The 25249-nt window shown below is 34.7% G+C and overlaps 1 protein-coding gene across 1 annotated transcript in view; it reads right to left on the bottom strand.

Moving 5' to 3' along the window:
* The window catches only part of LOC133332381 (corticotropin-releasing factor-binding protein-like), a 32997-nt gene extending 8169 nt beyond the window's left edge, over positions 1-24828 (bottom strand). Inside the window, exons 1-2 of the mRNA XM_061540781.1 lie at positions 24745-24828; positions 6514-6592 (exon numbers count right to left, since the gene is read on the bottom strand). Of these exons, the coding sequence (XP_061396765.1) occupies positions 6514-6592; positions 24745-24828 (163 nt within the window). The remainder of the gene's footprint in view (positions 1-6513; positions 6593-24744) is intronic.
* Positions 24829-25249: the final 421 nt, after the last annotated feature.

Genomic DNA, 25249 nt, shown 5'->3' with positions numbered 1-25249 from the left:
ATTGCGATGTGCAAAGTTTGGATGAAATCCGTTACTCACTTCGAGAGTTATCGTGCTCACCAGCTAGACAGACAGAAAGACGGACAGTTGTTAATCAACACCAAATTTTCTGAAACGGATTTGGTTCAAAGAAAAATGGGTCCTAAAGTCAATATTTCTTTGAGGCACTATTTTGCACTATCAAAGTGTGTGTCCCTCATTAGCCATAAGGCTGAGGGTATCAAAATATTGAATGTATCTGTGGTTAAATGTGTTCTCACAACATATCGGTGATAGCAATATTAGAGTCCGAACGACACAACTATGTTGTCAGGGTATTATAGCTTTGTGCAGCCCCAAGAGTTTGTAACGCCGCGAAATATTAGTCCTAGACCCACCTTTAAGTATACCGATCATTATAATTATAATTTGTAAACACGATACAGTTATATACACAGTTATGGACCAATCTTCACGAAATTTTGTATGTAGGATGGGTTCTGGCCAATGAAGACCCCTATTGTTTTTGGTAAAGATCGGTTAATATCTAGGGGATAAAATGGACCAAATACTTAATTTTTATCGGTTTTTCTGATCGCTCCAGATGCTGCAATTATGGCCCAAACGTCTCGAATTTTTACATGGAGAAGGGGATCGGACCAAAGAATAATCATACTTGTTTTGATAAAGATCGGTCAATATTTAGCGGGTCAAATGGACCCTGACTTTTGTATGAAAAATTCCAAAATTTATATTCTATGGCGTATACATTTATTCGTGAAGAACATAGACCCGAGATGTTGATAGTATATCCAAGAGGAGTGGTATACATTTAAATTGATACCAATTATATTGTCGTGGGTATTCGGATGCGGATGTTACACGTAAATATTTACAGGTGCTTACGTATTCATATATTATTTAGTAACCTATTACCACACTGGAGGCCGGAAATATAGCGCTGATCGCTTTGAAATGCTCCATGAGGTTCCAGTTATGGTCAAGGACAATGCCTAAAATGTAAGGTGATGATCAGATAATATTTTTTCGGATGAAGTGGACCGAAAACTTAATTATTTGTACTTTTCGAATCGAAAGTCGAACATCACAAAACGATCCACGGTGAAGGGAATGTGGACAAGTAATTAGAGGGGCTGTACTGATTATTAGTAACATTTGCTGACCTCTAGCCAGTCAAAAGTGTGCAAATATCGCGAAATATTGCCCAATCTCAGAATATAGAACCACAGAAAGTTAGATTTTCATGGAAGTTGTGTAGGGTATCATATGGTCGGCCCCCTCCGACTATACTGCTCCGCTCACTGGTTTTTAAATTAAATTATTATTTTTTTTTAATTTCCTTATTTGTTCGTATCATGTTATTAATAAACTTAATTCATAACTGAAAAAATCATTTATGAGTTCAACAATAAACTCATAACGAACTGGTCATATTAATTTTCCCAAGAAAGAAATAATATTTCATTATTAACGTGAAGATACGCAATTATCTTCCCACATTGTCTATTTGTTTATTTCGCGCGCACACACACACAGTCGAAGGAAGAGAGACGATTTTGATTTCCTTTTGCTCGCTTATTAAATAATTCGGAATATTTTGTTTATGGCTATCCAATTTCATTATTAATCGTCAACGATTGGTAAATACCAGTCGACATTTGTCCAATGCTGCTTAATATTAAATTGCAAAAATATTTCATTTATTTATTTTCAGATCTGAACGGCAATGCTGTCTCCGTATGTCGTCGATTTGGGGTAAGTGAAAAATTTAATCATAAAATCTATTTTTATACATTTGTCTATTTATGGAACACCGAGAAGCCAAACACATGACATTATGAATGTTAATAGAAAAAAATCATGTTGGTTTTATATGATGACCATACGTTAGGACGAAATATTTTTAGTGGTGGGAGAGGTGTCTTAAAGTCAACATTAATATGAAAGAAAACTATATTATTTTTGCAACAATTTGCCAAACAAAATGTATACTAATTACCAACAAAATCTATTGGCTTATTTTATATTTTATGAAATATTGTTATAGTTGTTACGCACTTAAGTATAACATAGCCCCCAAGTACAACGATGATTAATTGTGCCATTGAAGTCATAAAAATGCCAATAAATGTTTACTATGAACAAGGAAATATTTATAAAGTGGTCGTAAAATATTGAAATTTGTATGGGGGTTCATATGTTGTTGGCTACCAACCATCAGTGACAAACTAATTGGTAGCCGAATTATTTTTATAACTGATTTTATTGTTTTCTTTCAGTTGGCAGACTATATTTTTTGAATGATGTATGTATTAATTATTGGAATTTATAGAAATGTAAACTTGTCGAAGATCTTATGTTTTGACTATTTCTGAAAACTGGCTATGATAGTTTCGAAACGAAACAAAATTGTTGTGGATTGGAAGATTTCTATTCGGGATGAATGGCTTTGGCGAGTATAGGGACAAATTGGGCATACGTCAAATTTTTAAGTTATTGCGTGATGATTTTTTCGGCCAACTCTACAATTCATGGGGAATAAATGTAACTTCAATAAGTACAAAAGTGTCAGTCGGTGTTGCTGACCGATATATACCCTCACCCTATGGTTTGCGGAGGAGGTCTTCGGAGTTATACACAGGTTTTATTATTCGTTTTATATAAGGTATAGGTTTAATTAAAGATGTTTCGGATTTAATGTTGATGAAATATATAAAATTGGCCTTTTTTTGTAGGAGGTACTAGAGGAGAGGGCAGACGTGTCCCACGTTCGGACTTGATCTAGGCTTAGTAACGATAAGAGGTTGGGCGACATTTGGTTAATATTGGACATTCCATTCCCATAATATTGGATTTATAAATATTGAAAATATTGACCAATTTTGTGGGTGGTACCAGAAGGAGTGGACCAATTGTTCCCATCATCAGACCTGATCTAGCCTTGGTAAGGATAATAGATTGTGCAAAGTATGGTTCGAATCGGGCATTTCATTCGCCTGATATTGGATTTATAAATATTGCAAAATGTTGACCCTTTGTGGGGGAGGTACCAGAAGGAGTGGACCAATGGGTTCCATCTTCCTACTTGGTCTGGGCTTGGTAAACGTAATATATTATACAGAGTTTCGTTAAAATCTGATAGTCCCTTTGCATGTTATTATAAAATTAATTTTAGCACAATTTTGACCATTTTGTGAGGGTTTGTTCCAGAAGGAGTGGACCGATATTCGCCTTCATCGAAATAAAACCAATATTTTGATGAAGCACTTTTTCAACGTATCAATGTGTATATACTCATTAGCCTCATTAGCCATAAGACTGCTGAGTGTATAAAAAGGCGTTGTTTGCGTCTATTGCAGGTTATTTTCGAGCTGACATGTATGTCAAATCGAATGAGGAATCCTTCCCCATCTGGAGCCCCCCACAGGCTCCATCATTTTCATCCTTATTTTCTTGAACCTAACACTAAAAGATACAATCGAGATTCTTTGACATTAAAATATTCTACTAAAAGGTAGTTCATAAGATATCAGATTTGGTCCTCAAAGGCCATAATCGAAATTTGTACTCTTCAAACGTCCGTTTTTTACTTTTACCCGATCCATGCTCATAAACTGTTTTTATGACCGCTAATTTATAAAAGTATGAAGCAAACTTGTACGGTATACAGCCACTGTTGAGTAAAATATTGAACTTCTCACATATATCGGACCAATCCATTAAAGCAACCAGTGAGCAGAGCAGTATAGTCGGACTGGGCCGACCATATGATACCCTACGCAACGAAAATCTAGCTTTCTGTGGTACTATATTCTGAGCTTGGACAATATTTCCGATATTTGCACCCTTTTGACCGATTAGAAGTCAACAAATATTACTAATATTCAGTACAGCTCTTTTAATTACTTGTCCAGATTCTCTTCACCGAAAAAACACGAAAAATTAAGTTTTCGATACACTTCATCCCAATATTATTATCTGATCATCACCGAAAATTATAGGCGTTGTCCGTGATCATACCTGGATCCTCATGGAAAATTTTAAAGCGATCAGCGCTATATGTGGTAATAGGTTACTAAATAATATCTGAATACGTAAGCACCTGTAAATTTTAAGTGCATCTCTCACATCCGAGTATATACGATAATATAATTGGTGTCAATATAAAGGTCAATCACTCCTCTGGGATATGTTATCAACTTATTGGGTAACTATGTCCTTCATGGGTAAATATATACGCTATAGATTATATATTAACCGATCCTTATCAAAACAAGCATTCTTTGGCATGTAAAAATCGCGATATTTGGGCTATAATTGAGGTCTCTGGAGCGACCAGAAAAACCGACAAAAATTGAGTATTTGTTCCATTTCATTCCCTTAATATTTACCGATTTTTACTAAAAACAATATGGTCTTCATTGGGCAGAACCCATTCTACATGCAAACAGTTGTCAATCGAAAGCAGCCTTCAAAACTCTGATATGGGAAACAGGCACCGGGCACTGTGATAACAATAAGTTTCTACCCAACCTCACTCGTGAGATTTGAGTTGCTTTCAAACACATACCAAACATCTTTAATGCCCGCTGAATCTCGGAACTGGTTGGGTAAAATGTGTTCGTAAATTTCTCCCTCATGAGCAGATGATTGGTCAAGTAGCTCCGACCGAATAACCAAAACCTTTCAAATGCTTGAATAACCTCTACAAAAAATCTCCAACCAAATTACTCGACAATGCTGTGTCCCGTGCGAACAGATAGATTCAAGACATACAATTACTTCCCTAACAATACGGCAGTCCTTCATAATATATGCGAATTTTATTGCTGAGCAAGATTGGGGTAATATAGATTTCTTGCCATTGTGGGCCCAATCTGAAATTTTATTAGCGAATTTTTTCTATAATATTTAAATGTCAACAAATCCTCATTCGATTTGACTGAGGGCAATCTTAAGTTAAGTTCGGCCAGAGCGAACGTTATATTAGGTTGGGGAAAAATAAATCTATTATTTTTTCGGCAGATGGATGTACTGATAGATTTCTCGTAAACTATCGATCAAACAATTTCTGATTTATGCTCTTTATTTTGCTGTTTTTTTGTTTGGTGCATTCAGTTGTGAGTTACAGGGTGTTAAAAAGGGAAATTAACAAAGAGCAAATTCGGTACATTTTACAGTTTTTCTTTGACAAAGGCGAAAATGCAAGCCAAGCGGTTAAAATTGTGAATGGTGTTTATGGTTCCAATACTGTAACAGCCAATTATGTGCAATTTTGGTTTCGTAGATTCTGTTCAGGAATGTTTGGTATTAAAGATGCACCTCGCACAGGTAGGCCGGCCGTCGAAAACCTCGGTAAAATCGGAGAAATGATCAAAGTTGACCGGGATGTTAGCAGTCGTAACATCACCCAGTAGCTAAAAATCTGCCATAAATATGTTTTAACCCATTCACAATTGACCAGAAACGGACAGAATTTATCGTGTTCCACCAGGATAAAGCTGGCCATATACATTTACAGTAACACCCTGGCCGAAGGCCCGCCACACCAATAAAGCATTCTATTTAAAAGGTTTTTAAATAGAATGCTTTATAGGATTCTAAGGCCCATATCATTTGATCCACAACAGGTATAGCCACAGGTATAGGATTCGACTTTTAGGGAATTTTTCAGAAAATCGGGGTCCAAAACTCAGTTTTTTTACTGTATCTTCAAAACGAGTCGAGATAACCCCTTCATATCACCACTACATGGAAAGGGTACCGTTACATTAACTTTCGGGTCAAATACCTCTGAGAAAAATTTTAGAAAAATCTGATTGTTTTTACTAAACTAGAGTTGTTTCTTATTTCGAGATGTTGTAAACGGAATGACAAATTTAATTTACACTCTACCCTATGGTGGGGGGTATAAAAATAACCTGCAATAGCAATGTTCTAAATATGTTTCTTCATAAATAGTAGACAAAAAAAAAAAAAAACACCATCACCCCAAAAACTAGTCCTTTGCCAAATTTGTGTTTCTGGATTCTTTCAGAACCAAAAGGAATTGTCAACTTCTAAAATATTTTAGCACGATGTGCATAGATGATGTGACGAATTTGTCCTTAATATTTCTCAATACACTCGCCAAGGACAATTCTTTCCAAAAAGGAGAAATTTGTTCATCACCTAAAAAGCTGTTGCTCTGGGTAATTAAAATTAATCGCTTTAACCTTCTTGGGCTATGTACACAATATTAACGGCGGATGTAAATTAGGCAAAATTAAGTTAAAATTTACATTGCATAGACTATTGCTCATTAATATTTAATTGAATGCAAAATATGGACATTGAAAACTTTTAATCTCAACAAAGACTCGTTCATTATTCTTTACAACTTTAGAAGATTATGAAAAAAAACATACTTTCATAATGATGGATATAAAAAATTTTTTGTTAGATGTGTAAATAATTTACATCGTAATAAAGACGATGAATTTTGTGCGAACAATGTTAACACTAAAACATTACCTGTAATCGTATGAAGTTCATATGGACTGGGATTTGGTGGATATAGATCGAATGTTCGCTTAATAACACTGGGCCATGCCTGCAAATGAAAATAAAATAATATAGTTTTTTTTATTAAAAATTCATGGAAGAAATGTTTCCTAATAATAAAATAATATATTTTTATAATACATATCATTCATATATAAGCACCACATATTGACATTGTGTTCAAGTGTTAAAGATTCATAGAAATGACATACATATTTCAATTGTTAGGCAAATATCTGAATACCAACATATTTACATTCCACTCCTGCTGTCCTCATCATAATGACCATAGAATAAAGATTTAATCTTTTGTCAATATCTCTACGAATCACTCAATTTATTATCAAATATTTGCCAAAAATATATATTTTTTTTCTATTATTTGAATATCATTAAATCCATAATGTATGTATGTGGCATAGAAACACACTCGCACTTGATTACCATGAAAACAGATTAAGGATATCACTCCCATTGACGAATAGTGCTGGAAATTGAGGGAGGCTATCGTTTTTCATTATATTATTGGATATTACATATATGTATGTAAATATGGTTATTGTTCGGTATGTCATTGTTTGTTATTTGGTTTATTATTAGATATCCTTACGAGATGTGTTACATAGCAGGAAGTACAACCTTTATAGAAAAAAATTGCGATTTGATAAAAATTGTTCACAATGGTTATAGAATAATATATCAAAATTCAGTGAATACAATATGGAATCTGGATTTAATTTTCAGAATATTTAATGTAAATTAATTTTTCTATCTTCCGAATTGATCTGGACTTGGTAGAACTATTTCAATGTGATAAGGTTGTTTCAAATTGAATACTCAGTTAGCTTTATATTAATTTTACAAACTTCACATTTTTTGCCCTCTGTTACTCAACAACGTGGTCATTTTTTTTTTTTTTTTTTGAAAGGATATAGGGCTGATGCTTTCAAAATACAGAAGTTACATGAATTGTAGCCGAACATCCTACCAAAATGCAGAATTTTTGGTGAATAGACTCTTGGAAAGTCTATAGAAAAATTGTGTCCAGTGATAAAACTCATTTTTGGCTAAATAATGGTGAATATATCCACAGCTTTTTTCTCCAAATTTCAGGAGGTTGTGGTTGCAACAAAATGGACTTATTGAGAACCGAGTTCGGTGATCGTTTTATTTCATGTTCGGGACCCAGATCGTGACATTTAAAGCTTGTATACTATGTTTGTGAGGCAAACACTAAATTTTATGGACCGTGCCATCGATTCAAATAAAGATTTCAGCATTTTATACCCTACATAACTGTCAGGGTATTATAGCTTTGTGCAGCCCAAAGAGCCTTCAAGTATACCGATCGTCATATCTCGACTAGCTGAGTCGATATATATATGTGTGTCCGTCCGTCTGTCCATTGTTATAGACAAATCGCTACGAAATTTTGCATGTAGAATGGATTCTGGTTAATGAAGACCCCTATGGTTTTGGTAATGATCCGTTAATATTTTGGGGATGAAATGGGCCAAATACTTTTTTGTTGGTTTTTTGGTCGCTCTAGAGGCCACAATTATGAACCGAACGCCACTAATTTTTATACAGAGAGAAGTGTCTGGCCATAGAATAAGCATGTCAGTTTTGATGAAGATTGGTCAATATTTAGCAATGAAGACCCCTATTGTTTTGGTAATGATCCGTTAATATTTTGGGGATGAAATGGGCCAAATACTTTTTTGTTGGTTTTTTGGTCGTTCTAGAGGCCACAATTATAAACCGAACACCACGAAATTTTATACAGAGAGAAGTGTCTGGCCATAGGATAAGCATGTTAGTTTTGATGAAGATTGGCCAATATTTAGCGGGTCAAATGGACCCAGACTTTTGTGTGACAAATGACAAAATTTGTATTCTGGCCATATACTTAGAACGGCTGTTTAGATGATGATCGGACAATATTCCAAGGGAAAATAAACCAAAACCTAAAGTGCCCAAATTTGTATTTATTTTTTTGTGTGTAAATATTCACATCGGGAAAACAAGATTTGGAAAATACCAAACCAAGTTTCAAACCAACAATCCTTTCCGGTTTGGATTTATTTAGGCAATTTATTTAAACAATAAAGTAAGAAATGAACGAACAGATTTTACGAAACCTTTTCCGGGTTTAAGGTACCAGAGAGGTTAAAAAGAAATTGCATCTTATCTCTACACCCGCCTTCTTTAGGATAGAAGCGCTCTTGAAATGTTATAATTCACTTAAAAAATAGTTTTTGCGGCTTTGGAACTTGTTATACACGAAAACAAATTTTAATAAATATTTTCATAATTCATTCCATTCATACTGTGCGTGTTTGGCAATTGTTCCTCTTGCTAACAAACTCCGTCTCTCCACTTATTCGATTGTGGATAGTTTGGCATGCCATTGTTTGTTTATTTTAGAAACTACATTGCTATTCTACAATTCGCATATGTATTTTCCAAATTATTTCGATATAAATACGACTTAAGCCAATAGCAAACACTCACACCAATAAAAATTGGTTTTGGATGGAAAGAAGTAGTTACCATAACGGCGCATTAAGGGAATTCTACCCAAATATATCAAAGTATATTGCGATCTTTCCTGAGATTGATGAAAAACGTCAGGATTTATATGACTTTTAATAAATGGAAGTAATTTAGAAAATTTGGTACTAAATATAGTACAATTGGCATTTGTGTTGTATATAGTTGAGATAAGCTACAGATAGGTGCTTTTGAAAATGTGCAATTTAAGTGTACGAAAATCTGCAATTACGCTAAAATTAGGACATTGTGGCAAGGTTATGTTTTTGGAAATTCGTACTCAAGAAGCCCTTTAATATCGAATGAGGATTCAGACAAGGTGACAGTTTGTTGTGTGACCTTTAAGATCCGGCTGGAAACGGTCATTCAGAGACAAATGTGAACGGAAATGACACACTGTACGCCAAACAACACATATTACTCGCCTACGCCGATAATATAATGGGTTAAACATTGCGAGCGGTAAGAGCCACCATTGAAATATTTGAGAAGGATTATGCCAAAGTGGGTGTGGCACTAAGTGAAGAGAAGACAATGCTGATGGTATCAACGCGCAAGACGTCCAGTAGACTCGGACCAACTGTGGAACTTGAGAACTACAGCTTCGAGTTAGTCAAAGATTTCATATACCTTGGTACCGCCATAAATAAAAGTAATAACAAAATTTGAAATTCGGAGAAGAATAGTGTTGTCGAACAGATGCTACTATGGTCTAAGTAAAAAATTAAGAAACCAGACCATCTCCCTACAGACCAATTTCACACTCTACAAGACGCTGATACTACCCGTGCTGGTGTATGGATAAGAAGCATGGGTACTTACGCAGGCAAATGAGGCAGTTCTTGGAGTGTTTGAGAGAAAATTTCTCCGAAAGATCTATGCGCCGATGGTGCCACGAATTCGATAGAAAGATCACAACATGGTATTTCAAATTGGAAAAGCTGTGCACAAGACCAATGGGCCTAGAATTTTTTTAGGCTCGACTTATGAAACGAATGTTCTGTCACAAACCAGATACATAAGTAAGTGCTTTTTTATGCCATCACCTAGAAGCATATGAAATTCGATAATTTATTTTCATGGTAAGATTTTTCGATTTATCTTAAAGATTGTATCACACAGCCTACTTTCTTATCACACTCACATCTATGTATTGTCATTGCCTTTACGCAATGTCGTCTTGACATTTTCACAAAGGAAATATTTCATTTTTAACCTCTGATTTAAATCTAAACAAACGTTAGAAGTTTCCCTCTTAACTACCACCTAAAGACAAATGGTCAAGATGAATTTAAAAATTGTTTTTTCTGTTGTCTTGTAGTATCCATCCATCCATTCGTTCGTCCGTCCAGCCAACCCTTAATGAAAACAAAACAACATCAACTTATGAATAATTAAGAACTTCATTAAGTAACAGAAAATCAAGACGAAAGGAAAATAAGAAATGAAAAGGAATTGCCTTGTGAGGTTACAAGAAAAGAAAACAATGTTAGAAAGAAAGAGTTTAAATGACTTATTGTTAAAGGCGTTGGCCCAGAATAAAAAAACAATGCGACACTGTTTCTATGGTGAGAAATACCTTTATTGTTTGGTTTTCTATTTAAAAGTTATGCTGAAATTTTGGCCAATAAATATTACTTTGAAAGGAGGTATTTCTTGTTTGTTGCTCCCATGGGCATCATTGTCAAAGGTGGGACACGATGTAATTGCAAAATAATTCTATGACATCGTTATAGAGGCAAGTATATATTTCATTGAATGTTTAAAAAAAATGCTAAAAAATAAATTTAAATAACAATTCATCCAGGATGTTTACAATTTGTAAGGCTATCGGTTGTTTTTGACATCTGTAAATAAAAGTTAACCCACTCATTCTACCAGGCCACTTCCTACACAACGAATTTATAAATAGATCTATCGCATAATAATCGTTACCAAACTAAATTATTGTCACGTTTTGGGCATATATTTAAAAATGTTTTTGTAACTAAAGCAGCCCATTTTTTTTATAATCATTACAACGAAATCCATTCCTAATTGTTTGTGAATGAATATATTTTTGTGGACAATTTATTTTGAAAAAAAACCTTTATAAACTTTTCGTCAGTATTCGTTATATTAGTAGGATTCTTGAGAATTTTGAGACATAATTCGATTTGATCAAGACATATACATGTGTAGGTTTCTGACAAGAGGTGATGTTTTGAAGCACCGGGTATTTCAGCAGGTGTAATTTTTGAAGCTTTGACATTGAACAAGTGAATACAACTCCATTTCTTATGTGTTGTATTCACTGTGTATTCATTGAATTTAAATTGATTTTTCTTTGAAGGGCAAAATAGCACATCTTATTGGAATACCAGGTCTTAAAATAATATTAAATTGAATGGATATTATTTTTATTTCTTTGTATACCCTTCACCACACTGTGGTACTGGGTATTATGTCTTTGTGCAACAGGTAAAAGGAAACACATGGTTTCTTTTGAGAATATGCATAGAACAAACAATTTCAGATTTATGCTCGTTGAAAGGGTGACATTTCGCAGCAAAAAAAAAAAAAAAAAAAAAAACACGATTATTTTGCTGTTGTTTGTTTGGTGCATTCAGTTCTGAGTGAAGGGGTGTTAAAAATAAAAGTGAACAAAGAGAAATTTCGCACAGGTAGGCCGGTCGTCGAAAATGTCGATAAAATCGGAGAAATTATGGAAGTTGACCGGCATGTTAGCAGTCGTAACATCGCACAGGATCTAAAATTGGCCAATAGGAGAGGTATTGCGTTCCACCAGGACAACGCACACACATCTACAGTGGCTCGCCAGAAACTTCGGGAGCTTGATTGGGAAGTTTTAATGCATCCGCACGCAGTCCGGGCTTGGCACCAAGCGATTATCTTTTTTTTGTTTGGCAAAATTTGTTTTATGAAATATTGAAATATATATTTGTATCTAGGGAGGATTGTGAAAATGAACTACTAGAGTTTTTTGCAAATAGAGTGCAGGATTTCTATGAGAGAAGCATTATGAAGTTACCTTTAAAATTGCAACAAATCATCTAACAAAACGGTGCATAATTGGCCCAAATCGGACATTCCGAAACATGTTAAATAAAGTCCTATGGTTCATATATAAATAATGGATTTATTTTTCCCCAACCTAATATTAATAACATATGTAACCAGTAATGAAAGTACTCGGACGTGCCCTACTAGAGATGCAACTAAGATTTTTATTGTAAGGGACAATAATATATATACCGATTTAAACCAAACAATCGTCCTTTTCTAAGGATTTTGGTCTTTTACGTACAATAACCTGAAACCGACCTTAATCAATCCATACATATGTCATTCTGCAATCGGTCAACGGTATGTATAAAGCAAATTTGACACACAGTACTGAATATAGTATATAATTTGCATGAAGTCGTACAATTTCTCTGATATTTCTTTAAAAAATCTTACACTATTTTAAAATATTAAAATTTCAGTTTCAAAATCTCTAACATTTACAAAAATGATCAAGTTGAACCTAACTACATTTTTTATACCCTACACTATGTTGTCAGGGTATTATAGCTTTGTGCAGCCCCAAATGTTTGTAACGCCGCGAAATATTGGTCCTAGACCCACCTTTAAGTATACAGATCGTCATATCTCGACTAGCTGAGTCGATCTAGACATGTGTGTCCGTCCGTCTGTCCATTATTCTGTGTAAACACAATAATGGACCAATGTTCACGAAATTTTGCATGTAGGTTGGGTTCTGGCCAATGTTTTTGGGAAAGATCGGTTAATATTTAGGGGATGAAATGGACCAAATACTAAATTTTTATCGTTTTTTTTGGTCGCTCCATTATTATTTGTCCATTATCTGTCCATTATTATTTGTAAACACAATAATGGACCAATCTTCACGAAATTTTGCATGCAGGTTGGGTTCTGGCCAATGTTTTTGGGAAAGATCGGTTAATATTTAGGGGATGAAATGGACCAAATACTAAATTTTTATCGGTTTTTCTAGTCGCTCCAGAGGCCGCAATAATGGCCCGAACATCGTGAAATTTTGCATGGAGAAGGGGATCGGACCAAAGAATAAACATGCCTGTTTTGATAAAGATCGGTCAATATTTATCGGGTCAAATGGACCCTGACTTTTGTGTGAAAAATTACAAAATTTGTATTCTATAGCGTATATATTTACCCCTGAAGGACAAGGTAAACAGCACCCCTGTGAGGGAGAGGTGCTGTTTACCTCTAATCGGGCAAGAGGGTGCAAATATCACGAAATATTGCCCAGTCTCGGAATAAACATCCGCAGAAAATTTGAGTTCCGTGGTAGTTGTGTAGGGTATCGTATGGTCGGCCACTACACACCAATTCTGACCGCAACATAAAATTTGTACTTTTGTAATACATACTTATTGCCAAAAACACAAATCCGAATATAGTACCAGTTACCTTAACAATCATAAGTACGAATTTCCAAAATCTCCCACATACCCAAATCTTAATGCCAAATGTCAGGATTCCAGCTAAATCACTCTAAATTCAAATTGTACCAAATTTAATTCTATTTAGTATACATTAGTTGACATTTCCAAAACTTCCTCCAATCCCAGACCCCAACAGTGACACCCAAAATTTCACCCAAAAATTTAGTACCATAGTACTTATGGGTACTACATAAGTACAAACTTCTAGAACTACACCCATACCCCAATCGTACACTTCAACAGTAATTTTAATATCAAATTTCAGGATTCCAGTACCATTTAGTACACATTTCCATTGCTACCTACACATCCCAATTTTACACCCCAACAGAGACACTAACTCTAAATTTTAAAATTTTAGCTCCATCGATTCTACCGAAATTCCAATTGTACCAAATTTAGTACCATTTAGTACACATAAGTACGAATTCACAAAACTACTACATATCTAAATTCTACACTCTAACAGTAATCTCAATTTCAAATGTATACTATTACAGCTCCAAATCTACTAATTGATATATATAAAAATGCGTTCGAGCATAGGATATACACATACTCCACATAGCTGCTTATTAAATTATACCACACATAAAAAAATACAACAAAACAATTTAGTACACATTTCCAAATCTTACTACGTACCCCAATCCTACACTCCGATGGTAATGTTAATTTCAGATCTCAGGATTCCAGCTCCATTTTGTACCTAATATAGTGTCATATAGTACTTTTCGTAAACATAAGTACACGCTTTCAAACCCATCTCCTTATATCGATCTTACTTCTCAACCTTAATTTGCATTCCAAAGTTTTTAGATCTATCCATTCACATGCTACGAAATTGTACCAAATTTAGAACATTTTAGTACTTTTCGCATTCTTCTAGTTCGAATGTTCAAAAACCCTTCGCTATGTATCTATATCAATTCTACACTCCAATAGGGTAGTACTTCGAATATTCCCTTAAAAAATATTCGCTCCATTCTAATAAATAAAAATCTTTACGAATTTTGTATGTATTAGCGAAACATTCCTTTTTATTTTTTTCCTTGTGATCTACATACTTATTATAATATTTCCCTTTGAAATAGGCTTAAATATTTTTAGATCGCATTAAATCATAATTCTTATTATAATATCACCAATTATGTACTTCCTTTGTGTTACAGTATTACCAATGTTTTTTTACCCATCTCCCATCAAATACAAATAGAAATCACTCGCTCCCTCTCTCCTCTAATATGAATTTATAATAACTCCTTCACTTGATAGAGATAGAGAGAAGCAGAAACAATAGCAAACTAATTCAAAAACAATTTGTTAATACAATAAATTCCCGGACAAAGCATCGTAAAACATTAACAATGTAAACACTTAATGCAAACTACCTCACTCGTCTGCCACAAAGGAAGATAGTTGTGGAGATAGGATATGATGGTCAACAAAGGATACGCGGCATAAGGATACAGAGAGTAACGGCAAGGAAAGGCTAAAGAACACTTTGTTGTTGTTGTTGTTGTCTATGTTAAGTTGTTAAAATGTACCGAAGGAAACATCAGCAGGAAACAACAATGACAATGATGATGGTCGCCATCGTCGTCACTGAGTAATAAAATGCAACTGGACCCTGCGTCCAGTCCAGTCGAATGAATATGGGAGGTAGTAAAGAAGTGTGGAATAAAATAACTCACAATATAATAGCAAGTGACGCTTTTGTTTCACGGTACTTATTGTCTTCATCGTCATCATCTCTTTCACTTAAGTGAATTGCAGTGTTTTTGTATTTTCTTAAGTCCCTCTGTTGTTGGTCGGTCTAAAGTCAACTTTATGCGGGCGGACAGTGGAAGGAAGCAAGGATTGTTGTTCGGTTGTTCGGAACAAAGGTATGTGTCTTGCAAATGTTTGTACAGATGGCAATTCTGTGTAAAGGATATTTCAATTGTTGTTATCTTTGCCACCATCGAGCATTGTTTTTAATCGCTGTTGCTGTAGTTGGTTCTCCCAATGTCCGGTACTGTTAACAACCAAACACTTCAGCTGGAACTGACAACGACATCACCGTAGAAGTCGGTGAGTCTCGAATCGTTTTTATTTATAGATCCTGAAGACGTTTTTATGGTAAAAGCCACAGCTAAATCTTTCGAAAATCACCGAGTTGATGGCGATGGCGGCAAAGGAGACGACGACATAGACAACGACGATGAGGACGATGATGATAGTCCCATAAATAGTTAAATGCATTTGGAAGAGATTCCTGCTTGACATTAACAACAACATTGTATTGATGTTGGCTGTGGTTGTAGCTAGTGGTGGGTAGTAGTAGGCAAAAGCGTTGATAAAATCTTTTTGTTGTAACTATTTTGCTTTGTGATATTTCGACGTTATAATGAGAAGTTATGAGATTTTGAAATGAAACCTCAGTAATGTTATTGTCCTGTAAGTAAATTAATTATTTCTAAGGATTTATTTGTGCAGAGATGATAAATTATATTTCAATTATCTATTTGACAATTAGTGTACGTCTTCATGGCAGTCATATACGGTTTTAATACGTAAGATTTTTTTTAATGCCGTGGATATATAAAAAATGATTTGTTCGAAGATGCCGACTATGAGTCACCCCACACAATACAAACACCTTATCAGCAAGCGGAATATTCTGCAAATTTACGAGAACATTTCATAAGCATATATTTTATTAAGAGAAATTTTTCAAGGACCGACCATTACAAGGCGTGGATTTTTTAAAGAATATTTTTTCAAGGACCGACCAAGGCGTGGATTTTTTAAAGAATATTTTTTCAAGGACCGACCAAGGCGTGGATTTTTTAAAGAATATTTTTTCAAGGACCGACCAAGGCGTGGATTTTTTAAAGAATATTTTTTCAAGGACCGACCAAGGCGTGGATTTTTTAAAGAATATTTTTTCAAGGACCGACCAAGGCGTGGATTTTTTAAAGAATATTTTTTCAAGGACCGACCAAGGCGTGGATTTTTTAAAGAATATTTTTTCAAGGACCGACCAAGGCGTGGATTTTTTAAAGAATATTTTTTCAAGGACCGACCAAGGCGTGGATTTTTTAAAGAATATTTTTTCAAGGACCGACCAAGGCGTGGATTTTTTAAAGAATATTTTTTCAAGGACCGACCAAGGCGTGGATTTTTTAAAGAATATTTTTTCAAGGACCGACCAAGGCGTGGATTTTTTAAAGAATATTTTTTCAAGGACCGACCAAGGCGTGGATTTTTTAAAGAATATTTTTTCAAGGACCGACCAAGGCGTGGATTTTTTAAAGAATATTTTTTCAAGGACCGACCAAGGCGTGGATTTTTTAAAGAATATTTTTTCAAGGACCGACCAAGGCGTGGATTTTTTAAAGAATATTTTTTCAAGGACCGACCAAGGCGTGGATTTTTTAAAGAATATTTTTTCAAGGACCGACCAAGGCGTGGATTTTTTAAAGAATATTTTTTCAAGGACCGACCAAGGCGTGGATTTTTTAAAGAATATTTTTTCAAGGACCGACCAAGGCGTGGATTTTTTAAAGAATATTTTTTCAAGGACCGACCAAGGCGTGGATTTTTTAAAGAATATTTTTTCAAGGACCGACCAAGGCGTGGATTTTTTAAAGAATATTTTTTCAAGGACCGACCAAGGCGTGGATTTTTTAAAGAATATTTTTTCAAGGACCGACCAAGGCGTGGATTTTTTAAAGAATATTTTTTCAAGGACCGACCAAGGCGTGGATTTTTTAAAGAATATTTTTTCAAGGACCGACCAAGGCGTGGATTTTTTAAAGAATATTTTTTCAAGGACCGACCAAGGCGTGGATTTTTTAAAGAATATTTTTTCAAGGACCGACCAAGGCGTGGATTTTTTAAAGAATATTTTTTCAAGGACCGACCAAGGCGTGGATTTTTTAAAGAATTTTTTTCAAGGACCGACCAAGGCGTGGATTTTTTAAAGAATATTTTTTCAAGGACCGACCAAGGCGTGGATTTTTTAAAGAATATTTTTTCAAGGACCGACCAAGGCGTGGATTTTTTAAAGAATATTTTTTCAAGGACCGACCAAGGCGTGGATTTTTTAAAGAATATTTTTTCAAGGACCGACCAAGGCGTGGATTTTTTAAAGAATATTTTTTCAAGGACCGACCAAGGCGTGGATTTTTTAAAGAATATTTTTTCAAGGACCGACCAAGGCGTGGATTTTTTAAAGAATATTTTTTCAAGGACCGACCAAGGCGTGGATTTTTTAAAGAATATTTTTTCAAGGACCGACCAAGGCGTGGATTTTTTAAAGAATATTTTTTCAAGGACCGACCAAGGCGTGGATTTTTTAAAGAATATTTTTTCAAGGACCGACCAAGGCGTGGATTTTTTAAAGAATATTTTTTCAAGGACCGACCAAGGCGTGGATTTTTTAAAGAATATTTTTTCAAGGACCGACCAAGGCGTGGATTTTTTAAAGAATATTTTTTCAAGGACCGACCAAGGCGTGGATTTTTTAAAGAATATTTTTTCAAGGACCGACCAAGGCGTGGATTTTTTAAAGAATATTTTTTCAAGGACCGACCAAGGCGTGGATTTTTTAAAGAATATTTTTTCAAGGACCGACCAAGGCGTGGATTTTTTAAAGAATATTTTTTCAAGGACCGACCAAGGCGTGGATTTTTTAAAGAATATTTTTTCAAGGACCGACCAAGGCGTGGATTTTTTAAAGAATATTTTTTCAAGGACCGACCAAGGCGTGGATTTTTTAAAGAATATTTTTTCAAGGACCGACCAAGGCGTGGATTTTTTAAAGAATATTTTTTCAAGGACCGACCAAGGCGTGGATTTTTTAAAGAATATTTTTTCAAGGACCGACCAAGGCGTGGATTTTTTAAAGAATATTTTTTCAAGGACCGGCCAAGGCGTGGATTTTTTAAAGAATATTTTTTCAAGGACCGACCAAGGCGTGGATTTTTTAAAGAATATTTTTTCAAGGACCGACCAAGGCGTGGATTTTTTAAAGAATATTTTTTCAAGGACCGACCAAGGCGTGGATTTTTTAAAGAATATTTTTTCAAGGACCGACCAAGGCGTGGATTTTTTAAAGAATATTTTTTCAAGGACCGACCAAGGCGTGGATTTTTTAAAGAATATTTTTTCAAGGACCGACCAAGGCGTGGATTTTTTAAAGAATATTTTTTCAAGGACCGACCAAGGCGTGGATTTTTTAAAGAATATTTTTTCAAGGACCGACCAAGGCGTGGATTTTTTAAAGAATATTTTTTCAAGGACCGACCAAGGCGTGGATTTTTTAAAGAATATTTTTTCAAGGACCGACCAAGGCGTGGATTTTTTAAAGAATATTTTTTCAAGGACCGACCAAGACCTGGATTTTTTAAACAATATTTTTTCAAGGACCGACCAAGACCTGGATTTTTTAAACAATATTTTTCAAGGACTGACCATTACAAGGCGTGGATTTTTTAAAGAATATTTTGTCAAGGACTTTTTAAAGAACCAACACCAAAATAATGTGAAGTTCATGTTAGTTCTGTTAAAGACAATTTATTTTATATTTAAAAATAATTGAGAATAACTTTATTTGTTTACACTTGACCCTCTTCAATTTTACGCCCCAATCGCGCCATTACGTGCGCGACATAGAATTGACGTTTATTCATTATTATGATAATTTCTATGTCATTTCATTGTATACCATGTTCTACAAAGAACTTTGTTTTGGTGTTTTTAGAGGGAATCTTAAAATTCTAAACGAAAAAGGGTTGATGCATCAATTAATTCATGTTTCTTTGGGGGCATTACACTCGCCATCACCGCCCATACCCACAAATGTCTGTAGTTGACTAACAATAAAATCAAAAGATGTTGTCAATATTTACAGTTTTGTAAATTATCATTTAGGATATGGTTGACATATTTTTTTTCTTTCCTTTGGGTCAAGTGTTTGAAAAGGACCGAAAATTAATCTTTTTTGTCCTCAAAAAAGAAGAAAACATATTTGTTTTATGTAATACAGCAAGTGTTTATATAAGTTGTCGAAAAATGCTAAGTTTTTTAAAATATGTTTCAATATAGACCATTTAAAATTAAATAACAAATATTGAGTTGCTTTAAATTGAACGAGCAGCGTATTATATGGAATGCTTTGTCTTTACTCTTATATATATATATATATTATAAATGTATTTATTTCCATCTCATAACAGAAAAAACCTCTGATGATTAGTCAACACACATACACACTTTTTTTAACATGAAAACAATTAATAAAAACCAAAATGCCGCCAACGATGCCTTATCTCTTTTTAAAATCGAAGGGGTTAAAATCCATTAACCTCTATACACTATTTAATAAAAAAAATGAATATTTATTTTTATATTCCATGATGAATAATGTTACAGAAATTTTAAAATCCGCATCAGTCTCGTGCATATTCTTAATCAGACAGCATGCGTTTTACAAGTCTTTCAATACAAATCATAATTGCATTATTTTTTACAATGCTAATCGCGTGTTTTGGTCAAGACATACTAACACAGCAATTCGATATAGTGCCGGTAAGATCAAAGTGTCGATGTAAGGAAATACATCGATTCGAATTAATAGAACGTAATTCAAATTAATCAAAGCCTGGCGTCGTACCAAATGGGTCGATCTAAAGCGTAGGTATATTTTCCAAAGATATAGAAAATAATATATAGGAGGAATCGAAAAAGGCGTTACGTGAAATTGAAATAATTAGCGATCAGATATGAAAATTGTAAAGTGCTAATAATATTACATATAAAAATACAGTATACGTCTACGAGCCCAAACGCGGAAATGTTAAAAATTAGTGGGCTGGTTTACTTATTTTCGGGAAGAATTCTATTAGTGATAAATGTTGAAAGTATTCTGCAGTGAAGCTATTTTCGCTAGAGTTATGTGACACCGCCTTGTTGAAACCACATATTCTCTAAGTCTTATTCTTTAGTAGCTGGATACGATTGACGGTCACATTTTCGAAGAAGTAAAGTTCCATCACAACTTCGGACCAAGGAGCGCACCACACAATCTTCGACATAATCATGAAATTTTATAATCTGTTCGATTTATAGGAGATTTAAAAATTCTGAAAATGTTGACACTTTGGAAGTAGGTACTGGAATGGGTGGACCGTTTGGTATTACATTCAATCATTTTACAGGCTTGATTCAAATATATGGTTTGTTCAAATTGGATACTCCGTTCGCATTATCGACAACTTTTGTGGGAGTGGATATTTCCCATCTTCCAAACCGACACAAAAACTGACATGTGTAAGTCAATGCATTAGTCATGAGGCTGAGGGTATAAAAATTCGCGCCAATAATACTTCTAAAAAAATCTTAAAAAATCAAGACCTGTTATACCTATTTTTCTGTTGGTATAACGTGTTCTGAATATTTTTGGATGGGTTACACACCCTTGCGTTGACCTCAAGCCAAATTTTCCATTTCAATATCGATCCACTTACCTCAATTTTACAGACTAACTTTATATCTGTAGCTCCATTCGATCGATCAAAAAAATTTTACCCAGTTTAATATTATTTACTAAAATTTGCATAGAGTGATCCTTCAGAGAATATATGTGGGGTAGTTTCCAATTTATAGGGCACGTAATGTGAAAGGGAATAATCGGGAGGAAAGGAGAGACGAGAAACGTTTTTTCAGAAAAAAAGAGGAATGAACAAGAAAAACATTAGCGAGAGCAACTCGAGATGTGCAGGAGTCAGAACGAAGTCCGCAAATTTTACCAACGAGTAAAACACCAAACCGAAGGCTTTGGTCCAGGCACATCCTCCTGTAGAGATGAAGATTGAAACCTGGTGTCAGATACATATAGTGTGTTGAGGATCTGGAATGAGCCATTTGCAAAGCTTCTAGTATCAAATAGTGGCTGCGAAGAAGATGCATCAGAACCAATAGGAGATGACGATATAGAGAGTATATCACCAAGCCAAAATGAGGTCAGAATAGCAATCAATCGGCTAAAGAATAATAAAGCAGCAGGTGCCGATGGGTTAACTACCGATCTATTCAAACCCGGTGTCAGATGCTGGTCAGGAGCATACACCAGCGGATTAGTACAATTTGGCTAGAGGAATACATGCCCAATCAACCTCAGCGTTATGTGTCCTGTACACAAAAGAAGGAGATAAGACGCATCGCATATAATGTGCTATCCAGTGTGCTGTGGGTATGACTGAAGCAAATGGTCAATGACATTATTGGACCGGGGGCTTCAGGCCTGGAAAATCCACAATTAACCAGATTTTCACTCGGCGTCAAATCCTGGAAAAGACCCACGAAAAACACCTATTCGACGACTACAAAACCGCATTCGACTGCACAATGCGATCAGAGGTGTTTAACTTTAAAACCGGAAGGGACCTCTCGGAGCCCTTCAATGCCGAATGAAGATTCGAATAAGGTGACAGTTTGTCGTGTTACCTTTTTAACATTCTGCTGAAAATGTGAACAGAAATGACACTCTGTACACCAAACAACACATGTTATTCGCATACGCCGATGACATCGACATAATGGGCCGAGCACTGCGGGCGTTAAAAGCCACATTTGGACAAATTGAGAAGGAGTCTGCCAAAGTGGGTCTGGCAGTAAATGGCGAGAAGACTAAGCCGATGGTATCTGTCAAAGTGGGTCTGGCAGTAAATGGCGAGAAGACTAAGCCGATGGTATCAACGCGCAAGACATCTTGAAGGCTCTGACAAACTGTGGAACTTGAGAACTACAGCTTCGAGGTAGTGAAAGATTTTATATACCTTGGTACCGCCATAAATAAAACTAATGACATCAGTTTTGAAATTCGTAGAAGGATAGTGTTGTTGGCCAACATATGCTACTCTACTATGGTCTAAGTAAGCAGTTTAGAAACAAGGCGACCTCCCGTCAGGCCAAATTCACACTCTAAATCGTTGCCACTAACTGTTAGGTTCTTAACTTCATGATTTTTTTCAGAAATGTGGACCGATGATTCAATATACCAACAAATCATACACTAAGTTTTTTTTGTGTATAAATCTCTTTACGTAGCGCCTCATGACAAATGCCACAATTTTACTTGCTTGCACATTAACCCAGAATGGACCTCATCACATTTGTACATCCAATTATTCTAAAAACTGTGGTTCACAATTTTTATTCATAGGGTTTTCTTTGGAGACAACAAATCGCTATTCCTATGTTTTTATCGTTCTTATTCCCTCTTTCCCGATCCTTGGTCAGAAAACCTTGCATCGATGTACACTAAAAAAATTGGTAAAATTGTTAGATCATAAAAACTTTCAGATACTATTTTAAAGGTCTCATTAAGCCAAACATACATATAACATTTATTCGCGACAGTCAGATCCAGTTTACTAAATTTTTGAACCAGATTATAAAAAAATATCTACTGGACAAGTAAAATATGCTGCTTAATTATTTGGTCGACCCCGTTTGAATATAGTATAGAGCTTTGGTCAGTTTACGTTCTATAGTATGATAAATATTCCAGGAAACAAAAAAAAAAAAATCATATTCCTAATTTCCTTTCAGAATTCACCGTCTATACGACATGTGCGACAAATGTCAATATTTCACGCACCCCAACGACCAGCACCCTGCGGCTATACACACAATGGCAAACGTCGAAAGAGATGTTAAGAATATCGGCAATATATGCAGTTTTATTCCTGATATGATCGAATGTAAACTTTACATACAATTAGTTTAATCTAGGCTCTAAGTGAGTTCAATTCACATTTGATGGAGAGTGAGAGATTTATCAGCCAGAACAACAACAACTGTCCACCATACCATATCACAATTCATATATCCATTCATTCATAAATTTTTGTTGTGATAAAGAAAATACATTATAATGGATGTTGTTGTTTGTATGTAAATATATATGTATATTCTAGAAGATCATATTTTTATTTAAATGGATGGAAATATTTTTTGTTGTTATTTTTATTATTTTTATTTTTTGTTTTGTAAACATCTCAATGTAAAAATGATTCCCATATCACCAACCATCTCATCATCATTAACAACAAGCCAATGTATTCATCCATCCAGTCAGTCCGGCAGCCAGCCACTCAAACATCCATCCATCCACCCATCTATCCACTCCATTCGTTCCACAGTAGTCAACATTATTCGGGCAAAAATTCTTATCAGTTGTGGGCTGACTGTAAAACTTTATGGTTCATTTATTTACTCGCTAAAATTCGTATTTAAGTAGTGTTACAATTACAAAACCAAAAAACATACACCGAAATATATATTTATCCTAAATATAAACAAAAACAAAAATCGAAAATAGAAATCTTCAAAAATGCATTTCGGGGCCATCTTATTAATGCTGATCTTGGTGACATCCCTGATGATCTGCGGCCAAACAAAATCTGTCAATACAGAATTTATTAAATCGCGGCATCGAGTCTTGTCCAAGGTGAGAGTGTGATGAATGGTGATTTCAAAATCACAATAACAACAAAAACAATATTATTCTTTTGTAATGGAATTCTATACATATTCGTGTTATTGTTGTTGAGGGTCCATTGTCATTTTTCTTTTTCTTGTCTCTGTAGGCCAATCATAAATCGCGCAAATTGAGTCCCATGATTTTGACCGTGCGAAGTCGTTATGTCTATTGCGGCTTAACACACAAAGGCAAACCCCGACGTTGTTTTCGAAATCAAGCAGCGAATTGAAACGCAAATCGAAGATCACGTCGACGACGATGACAACAAAGGCTGGATGTGATTATTCCAAATCACAATTATCATCGTTATCACAAACGACGAGTGTGTGTGTGTGTGTTTATATCGCAGCGTTTATAATTTGAAATTTAGATGCTAAGCATGATTAGTTTTTTAGAATCGATAATAGTATTGAAAAAATAGATTAAGTGTAACTTATAAGTAATTTCTATGTACCATTTCTGTGTGGTCTATTTAAAAAACGATTATATACTCAAATTGAGTTGTAAAATAAAATAAAATTGTTATATATTTTTCCATTTGTATAAAAGTAAAGATTGTTTTTTGTTTTGTTGTTTATTTTTTCAATATTGATATGTCTATTTCCGTTCTCTTATACTTACTTCAGGGCCGTACCATGTCTGAATGAGAGCACGACGCATTTTCGGGGTAAATGACTGATTATTTATTGTATTGTTATAGGTCATTATTGTAATGTCTAGTAATTTTGTATGTTTGGGAGATGACGAACATCGTTATACCCTACATCGTTTTATTAGGTTGGGGAAAAACAAAGCCATTATTTTTTCGTACTAATAGATTTCTTGTAAAGTATCGATCAAACAATTTCATATTTTTGCTCGTTGGAAGGTTGACATTTTGCAGTAATCAAAATTATTTTCCTGTTTTTTGTTTGGTACATTCAGTTGTGAGTTACAGGGTGTTAAAATGGAAGTGAACAAAGAAAAAATTCGGTACATTTTATAATTTTTCTTTGAAAAATTCTTTTCTTTGAATATTGTGAATGGTGTTCATGGTTCCGATACTATAACAGCCAATTATGTGCAATCTTGGTTTCCGATCAGGAATTTTTGATGTTAAAGGTGCACCTCGTACAGGTAGGCCGAT

This window comes from Musca vetustissima, unplaced genomic scaffold (assembly GCF_032173495.1).
Source record: "Musca vetustissima isolate MV318-11 ecotype Yass unplaced genomic scaffold, APGP_CSIRO_Mvet_v1 utg166809, whole genome shotgun sequence".
NCBI lineage: Eukaryota > Metazoa > Arthropoda > Insecta > Diptera > Muscidae > Musca > Musca vetustissima.
Note: the sequence above shows the minus strand (reverse complement) of the source record. Positions and strands in the feature narration are given on the sequence as shown.